A 21423-nucleotide genomic window follows, 5' to 3' on the forward strand; every position below is an offset into this window, starting at 1 on the left:
ACATCTTTGTGCACATTTGCAAATATCTCTATAAATACATGGATGTAGGATTATTAGGTCAAAGGCATTGACATTTAAAATCTTGATAGTTCTCAAATTATGCTTTTCTCCTTGCTTTTCCAAGAGTATTCTTTTTCCTATATTCTCACGAACACTAGATGTTGCAGTCTTTTTTTTTTTTTTTTCAACCATTCCATGGGTGAATACCTGGTATTTCCTTGTACTTGCATGTGCTTAATTTTTAATGAAGCTGAGCATCTTTACATCATTTAGTGAACATTAATATTTCTTTGTTGAGTTCTAATTAATTTCCTTTTTCCTACTTACACATGCAGTTTTTTGAAGTGGTAAAGTTCTTTGTATATTATACATATTCATATTTCATCTTGATATTTAGCAATTTTTCCTCCTAATATTTGATTTTTCTTAGAATTTAATCATGGCATATTTTGTTGCCTAGGAATTTTTAGCATTGAATTTTAATCACATAGCTTATTCATTTAAGATTTCTAGGATCTATGGCTTTGTAGGAACATCCTATTTAGCTGATTAAACATTGTCCCATATCTTCTTTAGCACTTTTAAAATTTATAATTTTTTTTGTTCTTAACCAATTGAAATTTTACTTTTGTTATTGATATGAAATAGGATTTTTTTAGACAGATATTCCATTCTTTCCCTACTATTTATTGAATAGATCACCCTAACTAATTTGAATAGAAAAGTAGAGGAGCAGAACAGAATAGAATCCAAAAATAGATATACCTCAGGGCCCAAACTACATTGCCTTAAAAAATGAAGTTTTATTGTATGTTTGATATCTTATAGGGTCTGATTCCATCCTATTCTTTTCAAACAGTTTGTTATCCATGAAAAATTTGAGTGGGGTTTTGACTGCCCTGTATTCATAAATTAAATTGGGGCAAGCTAACGTTTACAGTAATTTAGGAGTATAGATGCCTTTACAATATTAAGAATTTTATCCAGGAACATAGTATGCCATTATACATATTTAGGGCTTTTTGTATTTTTCAGTTAAATTTTATAGAGAAGGGTATCCTTGCACATTTATAATTAGTAATTCCTGGGTATTTTGTGTTTCTGACCTTTTCTGTTATACTTTCTAAACTATTGTGGGTTTTTTAATATTTTTTTTGTTACTTTATGGAACTCTTACTGGTTCTAATATTGTTTATGTTCAATCTTTTGGATTCTCCAAGTAAATGATAGCTTAATCTGCACCTAATGAAGTCTGGCTTTTCTTTTTCAGTTATTTATAGGTTTTTCCTATGTACCCACATAATTTACCAGACTATGAGCAAGCTGAAGATGAAAAGTGTCTTACATTATTTCTTTTCTACAGAATGAAATGGTGATATAGTCCTCTGATTGCTAGATGCCTCAAAAATTATTTAAAACACCATTTCCCAATATGGAGTCATACAGTTACTTGTTTTATTTAGTTTCAGGATACCCCCAAATGAACTTTATAAACTAGCCCAATTGATAGCAGAGTGTTTTGGGATCCTGAAAAAAGTCAGGAAGGTGTTAATTTATTTGAAACAGTTCTCCCATACTTATATTTTACACACACACACACACACACATACACACATACACATGCATGTATATACACACACATTTATTTATTCACTTATTCTGTGGTAGCAAAATTGAGCTATGTTCCTGCATGGATATCAATTAAATCTTTGTTCTACAGTCACATATATATTCTTGGACCTTCAGCAGATGTAGACAAGTAGCAAACATCAGTGGAATAATTTCCAGTCATATCTGCCAATAATTTGCAGGACATGTAAGTTCCAGATCCAGCTAACTTTTTTTGTGTGTTGTTAAAGTGTGCTCCCCTAGGCATGTTGCTTTCTTGTCCACTCAGCTGTGTTTTCTAAAAGATATGGATATAGGTATGGATTTTTTTGTCTAAGATCTTATATTTGAAATGTGTGTTCTATCTCTTCTACACTCAAATACACGAATTCTTGTTTATTCTCTAAGATTCAGCTCAAATATTTTGCCCTTCGTGAAATTCTTCCCTTTTTCAGGCAAGTAAGAAAGACTACTTGGCATATTCTTCTGTTACAACAGGTATCACATTATACTGTGTTTGTTTACATTGATTTCTGTGTCCCTACCAAGCTGTGAGCTACTTGAGACCATACCTTCTCTAAGGTCCAGCACAATGTCTGACATAGAGAAAGGTACAAACCCTATAGTTTAGAAATATGCCTTTGGATGCAGTAATGTTTATTATGGTGGGGAAATGTGGTAGAGACCAAATGAGTGGCTTGAGGCCATGAAAACATGTTGAAAGTCAGGAAGAAAAACAGTATTCATCCTGGCACAAATATTATAAATGACATGATTTTGATAAATTTATACCATACTACATCTGCTTCTTAATGTATACAACATATATTCCTGGTTTATAGGTTACCATATATAGCATACAAGAGTTGCCAGTTTTCCAATAATAAGAATGTAAAACGCACCTGGACCAGCAGGACTAGCTTTATAGGCAATAGATTTGATTTCTTTCATCTCTGTCCTTCTGTTCTGCTTTCTTTTTTTATTATAGCTTCTTATGTATATTTAAAAAAAACTTCCCCTAGATTTTAAGATTTTGAGGACATTACAGAGTTTTTTCAGGCACCGTTTAGATACTTAATATTTATTAAATCTAATAAAAAATGTCAGTTTTTATTATACATATTAATTGGACTTGATGAATTATGCATTTCTTTCTTTTAGATATTCCTCCGTGAATTAAGTAAGGGGTGGTATACCTGTTTCCAGTTACTTTTCAAATAGAACAAATTCAGCAGAAATAAGGGCAATCAGGTTTCTTACGGACACATCTGAAGACCATATTTAGTTGTAATCCTTTGAATGATTTAGGTCAGAAAGAGCTCTTGAGCAATATTTTGACAGCCATTTCATGGAAAGACTCAATCAGAATCTAATATGGATCTACATGCAGGTTAAATAAGAGATGACAGATGAGAGCCTTATGCAGCTCAGTACAGTATATATGTGCTACCAAAGCGAGCAGCTCGGTACGGTATAGAAGTCAGTTTCAGTGATTCTGTGATTGAAATATAATTATAGTACCAACACACCATGACCCTGGGGCTTGTGTAGGTCACGGCATGAAATGGATTCAGTGTGGGTGTTTGCTTAGGTAAACAAGGTCCTTCACCATAGTTTCATCAGGAACCAGCAGAGCATTGCAGCTAATATGATATACTCTGATTCCATAAAAAGCAATGAATATTGCTATTCAAATAATATATCCTCTGGCTACTGTTGTCTCCCCGATTATTAAAAGTGGTAGAATGACATACATTTTAAAATGTAAGTTATTTTTATTCTGATTCAGTTTTCCTTAATTCTTAACGTCTTCACTGATTTTATTTTTTATTTTTTATTTTTTTATTTTTTTTAAAGATTTCATTTATGTATTTGACAGAGAGAGCCACAGCGAGAGAGGGAACACAAGCAGGGAGAGTGGGAGAGGGAGAAGCAGGCTTCCTGCCGAGCAGCGAGCCCAATGCAGGACTTGATCCCAGGACCCTGGGATCATGACCTGAGCTGGAAGCAGACGCTTAATGACTGAGCCGCCCAGGCACCCTCTTCATTGATTTTAAAGATAAAACAGTTGTTTCAAAGAAATTCATTGGTCAAAATTTTTAACTTATATAGTTTTACATACTTAGCAGGTTTTTTGTTTTAATTAGGAAAGCCATCTTTCTGGATTATCATCTTCTTGTTGACCTCCTACTACAGGTTTTCAGCACATACTCCAATGAAGACTATGACAGGAGGAACGATGAAGTGGACCCTGTGGCTGCTTCTGCCGAGTATGAACTTGAAAAGCGTGTAGAAAAGCTGGAACTTTTCCCAGTGGAACTAGAGAAAGGTATATGAGCTCCACAACATTTGTAATATCATTATATGGCTATTTTAATAACACAAAAATGACCTTTTTTTTTTTTTTTTTGTTTTAAGCCCCCCCCCCCCCCCGGAAGGGTTGGAGAAAGTGGTAATTCTATTGGAGGATTTAATTTCTTTATTAAATTTCAAAAGTAGTTGATATGAGCTCTGTATAGATGGTAGACTGAAAGACTCTTTCTTCCCTTCCACTTCCAGCTAAAAGCCATCTGCTCTAGTTGGCTGGGATGGTGACTGGGAGTAGGGAGGTGTGGGTGGGGCCTGACGTTTGGTCGGTACCCTTGCGAAGGGCTGGTGCTGGTGAGTGCAGGTGGAAGTGGGGGGTCAGGTGGTTGGGGGGGAGGTGGAAGTGGGGGGGTGGTTTTTACGTTTTTGGTGGAGGGAGAGTGGTCATGGTTGGGCTCTGAATGTAGTAGATGGGGGAGTGCTGGGCCTTTAGATTATGGATTTTGGAATGGAGACAGTGGAATCCTCTCTGAGGGGAGAGGTCTAAGAGAGAGCAGGGAGAATGGGAGCAGAGGGGCTTCCTCTTGATTTCTCCTCTTGGAATCAGCCTGCCTGCAGTGGGAAGTGAGGACCCATGGGACCAGAGACTGCCATATTTATCGTCCTGTAAGATGAGCACCCGGGAATGCACTGGGACCCAGTGAACAGGGAAATATCACATCTCAGAGAGCCTTACAAAAAAGCAGAACAAACAGATGACAACTTGAATGACAAAAAGAAGCAAATGAAAAATCAACTGAGGATATCAAGTATGGCTTTAAAAAGACACTTAGGCCAATCAACAAACAAAAAAACGTTGATTTTAAAAAATTAGAAATTTCAGTAGAGGAATTGAAGAGGAAAGGGTGGTATTGTTGAGACGCAAATTGGTGATCTAGAAGGTTAAGCATAAGAAATGAGCCGAACTAATTCTTAAGTGATAGAGTAAACATCCACAAAAAATCATGACAGAGACCCAAAATATAAATTATAGGTGACAGAAGGGGAAAAGACATAGAGGATGAGAGACATAGTAGAGAAAACATGGAAGAAATTTTCCTGAGCTCAGAAAAGACCTGAGCCTCCTATTTGGAAGGGCTTATCCAATTGATTGAGAGACGACTTGGAAAACACCCCGCACTTAGGCATAGCCTGGGAGAAGTCCTCATCTTCAACATAAAGTATAAATTTTACAAAATACCACACTCAAATCAAAGCAAACAAAGAAGCAAAGGTACTTGCCAAAGCAACATTATTAGACTAGTATCAGATTTCTCATTTGTAACACTAGACGTGGGGAGGCAGACATAAAATTTCACACATCCAAGAATCCTGTATCCATCCCAGAGAGCATTTACCTGTCTTCTGGTGAAAGAAGGAAAGTTGCTGATATCTAAGGATCTAAAGAACACATGACCTGCATACTTCCCAATTAGCAAGGAGGAAAAGAAACAAAGAACAACTTGTTCTAAATAGCAAAGATGAGGGAAAAGAGTTGAAAACTGTAACTTTTGGGCATAAAATTACTTGGATTAAAAAAATGTAAAGAATACCGGTCATTACGCCAGACATGACTGGCTAATTGTTCCCATTAAGAGACACTTTTCATTTGAGGTTAAAAAGGATGTAAGAATGATACTTATATTTTTCATTCATTTAAAATGTAAAAACCATTACTAGCTTATAGTCCATACAAAAACAGCTGTGGGATTTGGCTGTGGGCCACTGTATTGCTTATAATAGCAAAAATGAGAATAATCCAAATATTCATTAACGACAGAAAAGGGTAAAATGAAGGAGCCTCAGTTCCATGCAGCAGTGTGTATGATTCTTACAAACATGAAATTGAAGGGGGATAAAAAGCAAATCACAGAAGAAGCCATTCAGTATAATTCCATTTATTTAAATTTCAAAGCCAGGAAAAATTCAATGGCATATCGTTTAAAGATACACAAATAAGTGGTTTTAATAAGTGGTTTTAAAAATGGAGGTCATGATTGGCACGATATTTAGGATAGTGGTTACCGAGGGGAGAGTTATGATATCAGGGAGAGGTGCAGAGTGAGCTTTTCAGGTATTGGTAGTGTTCTGTATCTTTGCTAGCATGTGGATATTCATTTTATTTTTAAACACAGTGTTTTGTAAATAAATGTTTTCATGAACTCTTTTGTGTTTTTCACAAAAAAAAAGTTAAAACTAGAAAAATTAAGCTAGAAAAGAGCCAAGTGAAGTAGAATTATTTGTAATCTTTTGAGAAACCTCCATCCTGTTTCCCCAAAGTGGCTGCACCATTTTGCATTCACAGCAACAGTGCACAAGAGTTCCCCTTATTCTGCATCCTTGCCAACACTTGTTATCTCTTGTTTTTTGGATGGTAGCCATTCTAACATGCTGACTCTAATAAGGTGATTTCTCACTGTGGTTTTGATTTGCATTTCTCTGATGGTGAGTGATGTTGAATATCTTTTCATGTCTTCTTTGGAAAAATGTCTATTCACTTCCTCTGCCTATCAAATCACATTTGGCTTTTTGCTGTTGAGTTGCATGAGTTCTTTATATATTTTGGATATTAACCCCTTATCAAATATTTTCTCCCAGTTTCTAGGCTGTTTTTTCATTCTGTTAATGGTTTCCTTTGCTGTGCAGAAGTTTTTTAGTTTAATGTAATCCCACTTGTTTATTTTTGCTTTTGGTGTGAAATCCAAAAAGTCATTGCCAAGACTGATGTCAAGAGACTTACCTGCTGTTTTATTCTAGGAGTTTTATGGTTTCAAGTCTTAAATGTAAGTTTTTTTAATCCATTTTGAGTTGATTTTTATGTATGGTGTAAGATAGGGGTCCAGTTTTGTTCTTTCTTTTTTTTTTTAATGTGTCTGTCTAGTTTTACCAGCACCATTTATTGAAGTGGCCACCCTTTCCCTATGGTATATTCTTGGCTTCTTTGTCATAAATTAATTGACCAAATATGGTAAGTTTATTTTAGAGCTCTCTATTCTATTCCACTGATCTGTGTGTCTGTTTTTATGGCAGTACCATACTGTTTTGTAATACAGTTTAAAACCAGGAAGTGTTATGCTTCTAGCTTTGTTCGTTCTCAAGTTTGCTTTAGCTATTTGGAGTTTTTTTGTGGTGCCATACAAATTTTAGGATTCTTTGTTCTATCTCTGTGAAAAATGTCATTGCATTTTGATAGAGATTAAATTGAATTGATAGATTGCTTTGGGTCATATGGACATTTTAATAATATTAATTCTTTGAATCCTTGAGTATGGACAATCTTTCCACTTATTTGTGTCTTCAGTTTCCTTCATCAGTGTCTTACAGCTTTCAGAATTTCAGATCTTTCACCTCCTTGGTTAAGTTAATTCCTAGGTATTTTACTCTTTTTTGATGGAACTGTGAATGGAACTCTTTTTTTTTAAGATTTATTTATTTATTTTTAGAGAGAGAGGGAGAGCACATGGAGAAATAAGGGCAGAGGGACAAGGGGAGAGAGAATCTTAAACAGGCTTTGCACCCAACACAGAGCCTAATGCGGGGCTTGATCTTCGGACTCTGAGCCGAAATCAACAGTCAGATGCTTAACCGACTGAGCCACCCAGGCTTTCTTAATTGCTCTTTCTGATAGTTTGTTGTTAGTGTATAGAGACCTAAATATGATACGAACTATAGATTATAATACCAACAGGGATTTTTTACTTTCAAATTGAGGAAACACTTAAAAAAATAAATAAATTGAGGAAACACTAGAAATATTTCAGTTAAAACCAGGTATCTGATTTGGAATGCTCTTTAAATGAAATAGTATAAACAGTAGGAAACAAAAGATGAAAAGTAACCTTTTGATGATTTTTATTGTAGGATATGTATTATAATTATATATATGAAAGCTATAATGAGAGGCCAAACTGATTCTAATTTTAAAATACTAGAATTGATAAGATTATATATGTAAGAGGAGGTCAGGTGTCACATACATGAAAGAAAATTAGTCGTTTTTTTCTCTATATTTACGTTAAGCACATAAATGTGAAAATGGGAACATTTCATTTACAATAGCACAAAAACAACAAAATACTTATTAATCACTAAGAAAAACAGTATTTATCTGTTGAAAATCCATCTTTGACAGATAGAAGATGTAAACAAATAGAAGGATATACCATATTCTTGGATGAAAAGACTCAGTATGGAAAAGTCCCTTCTATTCTTCATCTCTAATACCTACAAATTAATATATAAAATTAATGGAGTTCAAATAGAACTGCCATCAGGGTTGAATTGGGAGAGAGGATTGCATAATGTAATACTAAATTTTATATGGAAAAATACAGACCTAAGGGAAGTATGAAAAAGAATGTGAAAGGTCTTAATTTCTTAAATATCTGAATTTAATGTAAAGCCTCTATAATCAGAACAAATTGTATTCATATAGCAATTGATCAGTGGAACAAGGTAGAAAATCCAGAGAAAGATGTTAGTATGCATGAGAATTCGATATACGACGTGTATGATATTCTAATTTAGGGTAATAGGGTGCTTTACAAAGTGTTCTGGCATAACTGGGCATCTGTGTGGAAGAATATAAAGTTAGGCACCTTCATTTGCATTATATCATATAAAAAACAACTCTACCTGGATTAGATAATTAAATATTAAAAATAAAGTAATAAAGGTATTTGACAAAAATCTTACAAGACCACATAAATCCTGTAGGCATGTTGGAGGCGGGGCTTAACCAAAGTGGAAAAGCAGAAGTTAAAAAAGAAAAGAGGGTCCAATCAATCAGTCCAAAATTTTAAGCTTTTAAAGGCAATATTGTCAAACAAAGACAAAAGATAAATAATAAATTGAGGGGGCATCTTCATTATAAATGACATGGAGTTAATATGTATAATATGCTAAGAACCTTAAAAAGAGAAAAGAGACAGGGAAAACTCAGTAGAAAAAATTGGCAATTTACCAAAGAGGACACATGAATACAAGCTCAAATCTCACTAGCAATAAGGGGAATGCTAAGCCAACATGAGCTTCTTTTCTTAAGAGAAAAGATAAGCTCTGAGCACCAGAGTGTGGTGACAGCATCTTTCATGGTAACTCAGCCTCACAGTGTTTTCCACTGTTTCCCGGCTGCTTTGCCTACTTAGTGCTTTTTCTGTCCCTAGGAGGGGCTAGACAGAGGAAGACCAGGGGGCTGCTGGGTACTTGACAGTCACAGGAATCAGTGGCCTTCAAGGATATGGCTCTGGAATTCACCCATTGTTGACACATCTCGCAGAGATGCAATCAGTCAATTGGTTTCTGTGTGTTGATTGTATTCTTCCTTCAATTGTCTTTCAGTTATCATCTTGTCTTGCAGGCAGTCTGCACTGGAATTGAGGATGGCTCAAGCTATTATCGCTTTTCCTACAATTGGGTTTTCAGCTCTGCAAATCTGAGTAATTTTCCAGTGAGAGCAACAGGGTTGCTAAGGCAGGAAGAAAGATAATTTTACTAAAGCCTGAGTCCAGGCAGGGAAAATGCACTTAAAAACGAAGACATATGATTTTCATGCAGGATATTTGCAGGAAGCAACTACTTAATGGCATGGTGGTACAAAGAATCCACATTTGAAAGGAGCTCTTTGAGTGTACTGAGTAAGGGAAAGTTTCCCTTACAGCCCAACATTGGCTTGACACGTGGTAATTCATAATGAAGAGAAACTCCTGTAAATAAGATGAATGTGAACAAGAATTCAGCTAAATGCTTAATACATACCAGATTTCATGTAAGAGAGAGAAGTCCTGTGGCATTATTTAATGTGGACGATTCTACAGTGATCATCTCTTAAATGACACAAGAGCAAACACTCTGGGAGAAACACTTACATGTATGTAAACATTGGGAAGGCTTTGGGTCATCATTCATCCTTTCACCAACACGAATAGATTCCCACACCAGGAAACTCTAGGAATATGATGAATGTGGGCAGAAGTTCAGCTATATAGCTAACCTTCTATACACATAGGACAATTCCTGTGGGAGAGAAGAAACTTTGTACATGTGACCAGTGAGGAAGAGCCTTTAGCACAGATCTAATTTTTCTTTTCCCAAGAAAACTCATTCTGGGGAGACACCCTAAATGTTGGAAAATTTTTAACCAGAGAAAGCCTCTGGATGAACTTGAGTATCTATACCAGAGAAACAATGAGAATGAAATAAATATGGGAAATCACATGTGTGCGAACATTCTAAATACAAGGAATGAAAGAACTTCTCCATTGATGACTCGTACAGTAGTCACCATTAAAGTTCTCATGCTGGAGAGGTGCCTATGCCTAAAATCAATGCGGAAGTACCCTCATCTGGGGATCACATTGAACAGTTCTTCCGGGGAGAACACTACGAAGCCCTCTTTAGCACACAACTGAGTAAACAAATCACACTTTTTTCGAATGACATGTTTTTAAACATATGTAGAATACAGATGTAGGATTATAAATTGTACTTAGAAACACTTAAAGCAGAAGTCGGTGACAAGTAGTAATAATCAATGAGATGAACCCTATTCAAGAGATTACTGATTAAGAATACTTAGTGTATTAAATGTTATTGCTAAAACGTCTTAAAAGCATCAAGCATTCTGCTGACTAGATGAGCCAGTTTTCCTTTAGACAGCCCTTCACTGCTGATCAGCGAGTGTCTTGTTTTTTATGCAGCTCATACAACATGGTTCCAAAGACTCTGAGGCTATCAGAAAATAACTTTCAGTGTTGACCAAAAAATGTGGAATCTGAAATAGTGTATCTTTTATTTCATTGATGTTAAAATACATATGTTCATGGAAATATGGATAAACACATTATTGTAAATGAATTTAAAAGTGTATTTGTCAGTGTTGTTCATCGGGTGAGGAACATGGACACAAAAATGAATGCCTGTCAGTAGAGAAGTGATTGGATAAGTTATGATACCATCTCACCATGCAATATTATGCAATCATTAGAAGTGATTTAGGGCTATGTAAGTTGATATCCATGAGGTATCATTGAATTAGGAAAGTAAGCCGCAGAGAGAACTAGGTTTAATGCGATCTTATTTGTATAAAGCAAATAGGAAGGAAAAATGAGCCATTGTATATACACACATATACATATACGTATGTATATTTATATTTATGCATATATACATATATATTGTAGCTGTTGCTACTTTTATATGCTTATATAGTAGGACTGAAGAAAGTCCTGAAAGACACATGCCACCTTATTAAACATGAATGGGGATATGAACCAAAAAAGTAAAGACCACATAAATGAAGGGGAAATTTTAGATACATTATGATCACATTCATTTAAAATAATATATATGTGTTTTGGCATGTATGCTTTTGTGTTTAAAATATATTATTTAGAGAGGCTGTGTTTTAAGGAAGATTGATTTACCCCATGATCAAATTATTATTTTTTTCTTGGGGTCACAAATAAATAGCCAACTGCAGTAATAAAATGAGATTAAACTCTCAAGCCTTTTGAGGGGATCTTATTTAACATCTTTACTCCCCAGCATAGAAAAAAATATTCTGCCAAGATAAGCCTGTCATATAGTCCATAAAGAACAAAACTAAAAGCAAAAAAGAGGTCTCACCAGCTAATTGTGGGCTTGTGTAAAACTTATGGTTGTTGCATTGTTTTTCCCTTTTTCATAGATGAGGAAGGACTTGGTATAAGCATTATTGGAATGGGTGTTGGAGCAGATGCCGGACTTGAAAAGCTGGGAATATTTGTCAAGACAGTAACAGAAGGTGGTGCTGCTCAGAGGGATGGCAGGTAAGCTAACCACTGTCATTAATAACTAAAATGCTAACTACTGTCGTTAATAACTAAAATCTTCTAGAAACTTTATTGGGAGTTTCTTTCAATGGTAGCTTTCTTCTTTTGATTTTTTTAGGACAGAATTTCGAAGTGTGTCTCAGATATGGAAAAGGTTAAAACACTTGAATTACTTTCTGATTTGCAGGTAAAACGCCTGCTTTCTTTAATGTATATTAGGTAAATGGGGGGTTGGACCTACTATCTCTATCTGTCTACCTTTGGTACCTATCCCTTCATCTCTCTGTGTAGTGGGAAAGGGGCAGAAACATGGGTGTCTGTTGTTTCAAAATACGTCCTGTGGAGATCAGCATATAGTTTCACTTCAGAAATATCGAAACAAATGGTAATATTTCTGGCACTTTTGAGAATGACCAAGGTAGAAGGGAAAATAGGAACCCTAACTCTGCAATGATGATAATTCTGGAAATCATGTTTCTCAAAATGTATCCTATCTAAAAACACAAGTTCTTGAGTGCCAACTAAACCTGTGGAATTAAATCTCTCAGAGAGGACTCCGACAGTCTTTACTTAAGCATCCACCTTGGGTAATCTGGAGGCACACCAGCACATCAGATGGTTGTTGTTTTATGTCTTAGCTTTCATCATCTCAGGCTGCAAGTATCTTTAAAGATTTTTAATGAATCCTCACTCTTCGTTCCTCCTGCATCAGGTTGGGGCTGAAGCAGAGGTTGGCAATAGAAATAAAAGTAGGTCCAAAAATATGAGTGCCAAATTCAAAGAAATGTCATCTTATTTTTTTTCAGGAGCACAGAGTAACTAGCTTTGATTGTTTTTCAAGGTTTCAGTATATATCACTTAACCATCTTGATATCACTTAACCAACATGGTAAAGCATATTGAAAATCATTTGTAAACCTCTGGTGGAACACATAAGTAGCATTATTTCTTTTGTAATCCTAAATACACATATTGATATACACAGATATATTCCAAGGGGAACTAAATTTATTTAAATAGAATGCCACGCCAGGATCATCTCTTTCCATGAAGCTAGGGACCACATCTCAATCAGTAGCCTTATTTGTATTCCTGTGGACTTGAACAGAGAAGGTCTGAAATGAATCTTTTGAGTGAATGTTCAGTTGATTGAATGTGTATCACACTTAAAACAAAGTAGGATATTAATATTTTGTGTTAAAATACAATTTGTTAACAGTCTTCCCCATTTTCAAGTATTTACGGAAATAACCTCTTTACCCTTTCAGTGAATTATATAATGGTAGTAGCAAAAACTTCTGATTATTGATTTAGAAACCTTCTTCCAAGTGAGCTAAAATTTGTTTGTAAAATCTGTGTCATTTCTCTTTAAGTTTCAAGGAAAATTTAAAAACTATTCCAAAATGATAGGAAATACTTCTTATTGTTAGTATTCAAACAGCATGAAATTATTACGAACTATCTCTCTTAAGTGGGCCACAAAACCAAACCAAAATACAAATTGATTAAAAAACAAAAAGGTAGAAAATTTTGCATTCAGCTCTTAGCCAATTCCCATTGTTCTAAACTCAGACCGATTTGTTTTTCCATCACTCACTTTTAAAATTAGGTTTGTTTTTCATTAACCTATTTCCTTATTTGTTGTCCTACATAGGTTCAGTATTCCCACCAGTAGGAGATCAGTCTCTATCTATCAGTCTCAGTGTGCATTTCCTCAGTCTTTTTAAATGGATATTTATCTAGTATAGTAATCCTGCTCTTGTTACAATAGATGCTTAATAAATGTCTCAGTGAGTATATTAAGGAAGGCAATTTGATGAAATGAAGAGAATCTTTGGGAACATGTGACCAGGAGCCTAATTCTGTCCCCTCTACTTACCAGCTGTGGGATATTGAACAAATTAACTTAATTTTCATGTTATCTACATTGCAGGGTTGCTGTAAGCATTCAATATGCTTATGTAAATTAAAACCTTCCACAGCACTGTGTATGAAACAAAACTGTTCTTGAATGAAGTAGGAATAAGCTTTCTTTTTAAATGTATTTAAAAATAGTTATTATGGGAAGTCTTAAGAAAAACTACAGAAAGATGTATAAAATATGTACAGAATCATAAAATTTTAGAGGTTCAGAGGAACTTTAGAGATCTTTAAATTCATACTTTTTGTTTTATATGTGTGTAAAAATTGAGGATATATATGTGTATGTATAGTCTCATTATTAGACCTATGGCAGTGTTCACATCTTTTAAAGTATTATATTATTATTCCCACCATTACTGTTGTGCTCATTTGCACAATTTTAAATGTTTGTTGTTTAAAATTTATCAGTATAAAAAGATTACAAAAAGAACAGTTGATTGCTTCCTCCAGTTAATAATTTTTTTAAAAAGTTACGTCTACTTATGGATATAGAAAAATACTGTGTTAAGGATTTACAAAGCGCTATGGTCAGTATGATGCCAGTCTTCTGTGAATATGTTTTCTATTTGTTCATCCCTCCCCCCAACCTCTCTTTCTCTTTCTTTTTCTTTCTCTCAAAAAATGTAGAATTAATACACACCAAAATATTGAATGGCTCTTTTCCATGTGGGCTTTTAAAAATTCCAGTTAATGTGGAATATTTAATTTTTCTACAGAGAATTTATACTTGTATATATATTTTTTAAACTACAACTAAAAATAATAAAGTTATCATGTGACCTCGGGAAAGTTGCTCTTCAGACCTCAGTTATGGACAAAATTAAAGTTCTGGATTAGGTGTTCTTTATAATTCCTTTTAGCTTTAAAAGGATAAAAGTTTTGGGGCGCCTGGGTGGCTCACTCGTTGGGCATCTGCCTTTGGCTCAGGTCATGATCTCAGGGTCCTGGGATCAAGCCCCACATCGGGCTCCCTGCTCAGCGGGGAGCCTGCTTCTCCCTCTCCCACTCCCCCTGCTTGTGTTCCCTCTCTTGCTGTCTCTCTCTGTCAAATAAATAAATAAAATCTTTAAAAAAAAATAACTTCTCTCATAAAAAAAAATCTTTAAAAAAATAAAAATAAAAGGATAAAAGTTTTTTTTAACCCTTCTACTAGCTTGCTTTAGTTTCTTTCTCTTTTTTTTTTTTTTTTAGAGACAGACAGAGAGAGAATGTGTGTGTGCGCGCGCGTGAGTAGGGGAGGGGCAGAGGGAGAGGGAGAGAGAAACTTAAACAGACTCTGTGATGAGCCTGGAGCCAGACGCAGAGCCTGATGCTGGGCTCCATCCCATGACCCTGAAATCATGACCTGAGCTGAAATCAAGAGTCTGTCCTTAACTGACTGAGCCACCCAGGCGCCCCTTGCTTTAGTTTTTCAACTCTATTTAAGAAAATGATTTCAGTTTAATCTCAGATTAGTCATATTACCTTCAAGGGATGTTAAATAAACAGACTTATAGACTTACCCAGGACATTCTTTTCTCCCTCCTCCCCACTTACTGCCCCCACATATTTGTTGTGATTGCTTTTACCCCTTCTAAACATCTCATAAACTCACCATATTTTGAGCTCTTTTAAAAATTTGCCATGGACATTTATCTCCTGTGTCATTCAGAGTGTAGTTAAAAAGTTTTGAGTCTTCCTTCCTTTTTGGTGTTATGTTCTACACTGAAATTTTCTTTTGTCAAGCTTTTCATGTCTGTCTGTACCTTTTTATATGATGCCTGAAATGTAGGGGTTCTCAATAAATATTTGTTGAATGAATGAATACTTGTGCTTTAATCACTTTCAAAACATTTACTTAGGCCTAACGTTTTTCTCCCCCCTCCCCTCCCCCTCCCTTCTTTTTCTTTTCTCTCCCTTTCTCTTTTTTGTGGTATCCTAACACTTAATAATCACTTGCAATTGAGCTAAGTGACATGAGTTGATAGCCATTTCCACCATCTGTTTTAGTTTTAAGTTTTTAGTAAAATAATAACTACAAATGATATTAAATAAGATTAATTTTAGTAAAATAAAATATTAATTTTATTAAATACATTTTTATGTATTAAATATTATTTTATTAAAATTTAAATATTTAGCAAAAATAGTATTAATAATAAAACCATTAGCTTTGCTCGCCATACATTTTACAATTGATACACAGGACACTAATTATTTCTCCAGTTCTCTTTCATGAATCTATAAAGCAAAATCAACTTTATGATAACACAATTGAAAATGCTGATAGTGGAATAAGTCCTGTGGGTGGTAACTGACAAATGATAGTAATGACACTGTGCTAAAGAGGCAAATTAAAAATGCATCTGGGATCTGCTTTGTTTCTGGCTCCTATGTTTATTTCTTAGACGTTTGCATGTCATCATTTGAGAACACTATCCTGTTTGTTTTTTTCTGAAAAAAGTTACCAAATATGAAACAAGGGTGCTATGTAGTTGACCGTCATTCAAGCCTCTCAAGGTTTTCAACTGATTTTAATTGTTTTTGACCAGCTTTTGGGTAGGAAGCAACACATAAAACAGATGAAGAGTTTTATTCTTCGCTTTCCCTGCAGCAGACGCTCCCTGGGGCAGGACCCATCTGTGCCCCTGGGGCGCCCTCCTGCCCGGGACAACCTGAATGGAAACTGCTGTTTTAATTGTGTCCATCTGTCATGATTCCGTAGTCGAGGGTTTCCTCTCGGTGCACACACTCCTGCGTCACTCTCCTCGTCAAGTATTTTGCTTGTTCACCCCTTAGAGAGTTGGGATATTACTGCTTTGATATGGACATATTTTCATATACATTTAAAACTCCACTATCTGGCATTTCGGGGAAAATTGTGTTGACCCGAGTTTATTAATGTTGCTCCAGCTGGTCTCCCTCTCATTCAGCCTCAGTTGCTTTGTTTACATAGGCCCTGTGAGGTAGAATTTTTGTTTTTGTTTCCCCTTCCCAGATGCATCATTGTCGGTAGATAACTATCCAGTAACGTTAAACAAACCCTAGAATCGTCCAGCATATATATATTTTTGTTAGCTTACCCCCATCGGTTCTGGGTTTTAGATTCCGAGTTGAGGGACATCAGAAATACAGTGGGGGCTGCAGAGCAGGAATTGTACACTGTCTGTCATTTATTAGTACACAAAAACCATTACAGACTAGCCAGGTACAACTCCGTTCCAGTAGGCAGTGTTTCCAGGGAAAAACAGGCTATTTCCTGTGTCATTCTGTACAACTTCTGGAAAGCCCAGATTGTCTGTATGTATTCTTTGTGCTTTGGGATCTGATTCAGAGAGCTGTCTGTTTAATTTTTACCACCGGGACTCATGCCTGGTCTTTTTTGTGCTTCTAATTATGAACCAAGATTTGAGAGATTATCAGTGTTAGTATAGGAAAACCTTTTACTCTACCATAATAACCATTTATGTATTAAATACCCTGCCAGCTCATGATCTCGTGGGTTGTAGGGTCAGAGTATGATGGCAATAAACCTGAATTGCTACCCTTTCTTTTTAACTGGTATCATTCCTCCCATCCCCTGTCCAGTCCTCTTTACCTCTCCTCCTTTTTTAGTTTCTTGAGTTTGTCTCCACCTTAATCACCACATAGTCTTCCTCTATGAAATGGTAAATTAAAATGCCTCTCAAAATATCAAACTCAATAGAACTTCCCTCCCTCCCTCCCTCTTTTAAATTAAAAGTGGTTTTATTTCCTTGGTGTTTTTTAATTGTGTATCAGATTTTCATTTTTTTTCCTTTAATGAATGTAACACTTTTGAAATGAGGACTTTTTAAAATAAATATTCTTTTAATGAAAATAATAATCAAATAGCACTGAGCTCTCTTCATCCCCTTAATGCTGTCTGTATTGAGGCAGGCAGGAAGAATTATGTAGGATCAGGAACCTGCATTTTAATTATAGGCTGCCTCTTCCTCATACTGGTGTGACCGCAAAGAGCAAATCCGTGCCAAATATCTGTTGTCGCTGTCCCTGTTGCACAGAGTGCTTTATATAAAGCTTGGGTCACTTCTGTCTTCCCAGGGACCATTTCCAGTGCTCTTCATTCCTTTGTGAGCTCCCTATTTCCATATTATTTTCCTTCTCCCTGAGGGGCTGCCTTTAACGTTTCATCACCAGGTCTGATGGTGGTGAATTCTTTCAGTTTTGTATGTCTGAAAACATCTTTTTGTTTTACCTTTGCTTTTTAAAGATATATTTTCTTTGTGTATAGAATTTTAGGTTGATGGGTTTTTTTTTTTACCTTTTAGTATTTTTTTCAGACCTTTTTTTTTCTGATTTTAGGCACATGAGTGCATGAACAAAAGTACGTGTACACAGATGAATTAAGAAAATTAGGAAGTGCTACACATATTGTTGTATTTTCTGCTTATTTAAGTGAATTGTATATGAGAAGCATTGTAAAATCTCTGTTGACAAGCAGAAGCTCAAAACTACGTGTATTAATTCCCCCTGTCCTTTATATTTTTTTGAGACAATGCCTTTTTGGCTTTGGGTTATAGATTATAGATCCTAGAGTCCAGAACCTTTAGTTATTTTATTGTTATGCACATAAAAGAAAAGCCAAAATTTCCTTATAAATACAAGAGAAATAAAATGATATGTATTTAATAATAGCTATTAGCAATAATAAATAAATAATAAACAAACAAATAATAACAAAATATAAAAGGCATAGAAGACTGCCTGACATATAGTAAACACTCAACAGATACTATCTTGATGAATAAAAAGTATAAAACCCCCAAAGCTATATATTCAACTGATCCTTAATTTTGTTAAGTAAGTAAACAAAGGCATAATATGCACAGAAAAAAATCTGGAAGGAAATTCACCAGCAGAATTTTAGTAGTGATCAACTCTAGATGGTGGGATTACATAAAATTTTTGTCTTCTTTATATTTTTCTTTATTTTCCTAATTTTCAATGATGACCATGTATTACACTAAAACTTTAAAAATATTTTCTAAAATTAGCAAATGCTAATTTGACACTTGAGGATGGCATTTCATGGTGACCGCGGAAACAGTCTAAAAAGTTTTCCTTTAGACTGAAGCATTATAGCACTTGCTCTTCTGTCAAATTTATTGTTTTGAAAATTATTTACCTAATTTTTGAGACATCCAGGAACTTTTTCTTAGACCTAATCTTCTTAAACTTTTCAGTGTCGTATTATAATCACTTATTTCTAATGAGATCCGTGCCCCCCCCCCCCCGGTTTTGTTTTTTGTGTTTGTTTTTTTGTGTGTGTGTGTGTGTGTGTGTGAGAGAGAGAGAGAGAGAGAGAGAGAGAGAGAAAGTGAGGAAGAGAGAGCGAAGGAGAGGGAGACAACTATATAGATCCTTTTCCTCTTATTTTTCATTCTGTATTATAAGAATGTTTATCTTTCAAATTAGCTTCTTAAACTCATTTTTATATTCAGTCAGGGAACTGATTTTTTTTAAATGACTCTATAGAAATTAATCCCAAATTCATACCCCAGTCTTGGTGCATGTAGAACCTGTTCACTTATATCACTTATGTCTTATTTTTATCTCAAATTCAACATAAATTGAATTCCTCTTTTCATTTTTTTCTTCCTTTCCCTTGGTCTGAACTACCTGTTTTTTTTCTGTGTTGACCCTATTTTTCATTACTTTAGATTTCCAGTCATCCTCTGTTCTTTCATTTATTTTACCTATATAATATCTTACTATATTGGATATTTTTTTCTTTGGAATGTTCCTCAGATTCTTCTTTTGTGTTCATTCTTTGAGCCATATCTCTGGATCAAGTCTTTCTCTTATTATGCTGTGGTTTGTGTGACGTTTCTTTCAGCTGATCTTTCCCAGTTTATCCTTACCTTGTTCCAATATTATTCTTCTACGGTTATCACTTTGTTTGTACAGCCTTTGTGAATAAAAGTGTATAGTTTCCTCCATTTTCTTTTTTTTTTTGCCAGTCAGAGCCCAAGGTCTTATTGACTTTGAATATCTGTGTTATTTAAGTGCCTATTCAGTTGTCTGCTTCAGTCAGGAAGATTACATTATTGTCTGCACTGCTTTCCTTCCCCAACCTCCTTCCACGCCTTAGTTAAAATAATAATTACTGTAACTACAATGTATTAAGGCCATATAATACATCAATTATTGTGCAAACCCTTTCCCATACATTTTTGCTAATATTACAACCAGCATGGTAGTTATACTAGACCTTCTTTATCTAAACTGAGGATTAATTCTTTCAGGAATTCATAGTTGAAGAAACTTAAGGTTTCATAGAAAATGGGATTAAGGGGTGCCTGGGTGGCTCAGTCGGTTAAACATCTGACTCTTGATTTTTGACTCAGGCCCTGATCTTGGGGTTGTGGGGTCTAGTCCCTCATAGGGCTCCACAGCTCTCTGGGGAGTGAGCTTGTCCCTCTCCCTCCCCTGCTGCCCCTTCCCCCTACTTGCACTTGCACTCTGTCTCAAATAAATTAATAAATAAAATCTTAAAAAGTAAAGAAAATGGGATTAAGAAAACTGTGGTCTGAGGTAAGTGGATGAAAGCATCTAAATAAACATTTGCTAAAATAAAGCAATCAAAATGTGTTGTAAAGAAAGAGACTATCAATTACACATCTTAAATTTTTCCTCTAATAGATGCAGTACTGTTCATTTACATTTAGCATTTTGCAAATTATGTACTTTTCAGTAGGATACCTTTTGCTAACTCCTATCCAGCATTAGGAAAATGCTTGTGAATTTGTTTTATCCTCTGTTGGTGATATGGCTTTGAGTGGCATTTCCCACCCCCCCAATACTTTTTCCAAGTATTCATTGCTTTTCCAGTTTTTGTAGATTTGGATTTGTTTACCACCAAGGCCTGAGACCCTGTAGCTCAACTCATCAGTCTCCTTTATTCCTTTTTTACTTTCACAGTGCTTGCAGGATGGGTGGGTGGGTCTGCATTTATTTTACTTCACATTTCTTTCTCTCTTCCCAGCGCTACTTTGTAGAAACATTCACTCCCAGTCTACCATCTGCTTTTTAGCTCTTTTCTTTTTCTGTCTTTCAGTCATTGCTTTTTCTATTTCTCTACATCACACAGATGTAAAAATATTCCTAAAACAACATACAGATGGGAAACAGCATTGGGGACTTTGAGTAGACTACCAATAAGTGAAAGTTTTGGGATTGAAATTTAGCTCTAGGCAACTCCAGGACCCAGATCCTTTTCTTAATACCATACTTTTTTCATACTCTTCACCCTACCCAAAATAGTATTTTTCTCATCATTTTGTTACCTTTGACTTCAAGGTTAAACTTAGTGTCCAGTTCATCCTTGAAACCATTCAACTGTCATTGGTGGAGCCCAGCTGAACGCTCAGCCTCTGTACTCTTGTACATAATAGTCTGTAGCACATGCTTTTATGTTTACTTGTTTGTCGTCATGTCATGTGTATTGAGTGTATATCCATAGATTTATGGTTAAATCATTAAGAGCAGGGACCACAGTTACATTTCTGGTGTCTTCTATAGCAACATGGAGGTACTAGACTTTTGATAAGCACTCGAGCCCATGTATGAATGGATTGATGCCACTTACAAGATTCAGTCTTTTGGGGGCAAATTTCCTTATGACTTTAGTTTTTAATGTTTGTTCTGTTACTCTTCCTAAAGATAATTTCCAGTAATCTCTAGTCTTTGTGAGGGTCACATTTCCATTTCTTTT

At 35.3% G+C, this 21423-nt stretch overlaps 1 protein-coding gene across 11 annotated transcripts in view; it reads left to right on the forward strand.

Annotated features, from left to right (window-relative positions):
• Window positions 1–21423, forward strand: part of PPP1R9A (protein phosphatase 1 regulatory subunit 9A) — a 321553-nt gene that overhangs the window by 151128 nt on the left and 149002 nt on the right. For all 11 annotated transcript variants that reach the window (XM_073898836.1, XM_073898835.1, XM_073898838.1 and 8 more), the window contains 2 exons: window positions 3805–3937; window positions 11642–11762. In XM_073898836.1, the coding sequence (XP_073754937.1) occupies window positions 3805–3937; window positions 11642–11762 (254 nt within the window). The remainder of the gene's footprint in view (window positions 1–3804; window positions 3938–11641; window positions 11763–21423) is intronic.

Source organism: Callorhinus ursinus, unplaced genomic scaffold (assembly GCF_003265705.2).
Source record: "Callorhinus ursinus isolate GAN/ISIS: 27379988/994484 unplaced genomic scaffold, GSC_fseal_2.0 scaffold12, whole genome shotgun sequence".
NCBI classification, from domain to species: domain Eukaryota; kingdom Metazoa; phylum Chordata; class Mammalia; order Carnivora; family Otariidae; genus Callorhinus; species Callorhinus ursinus.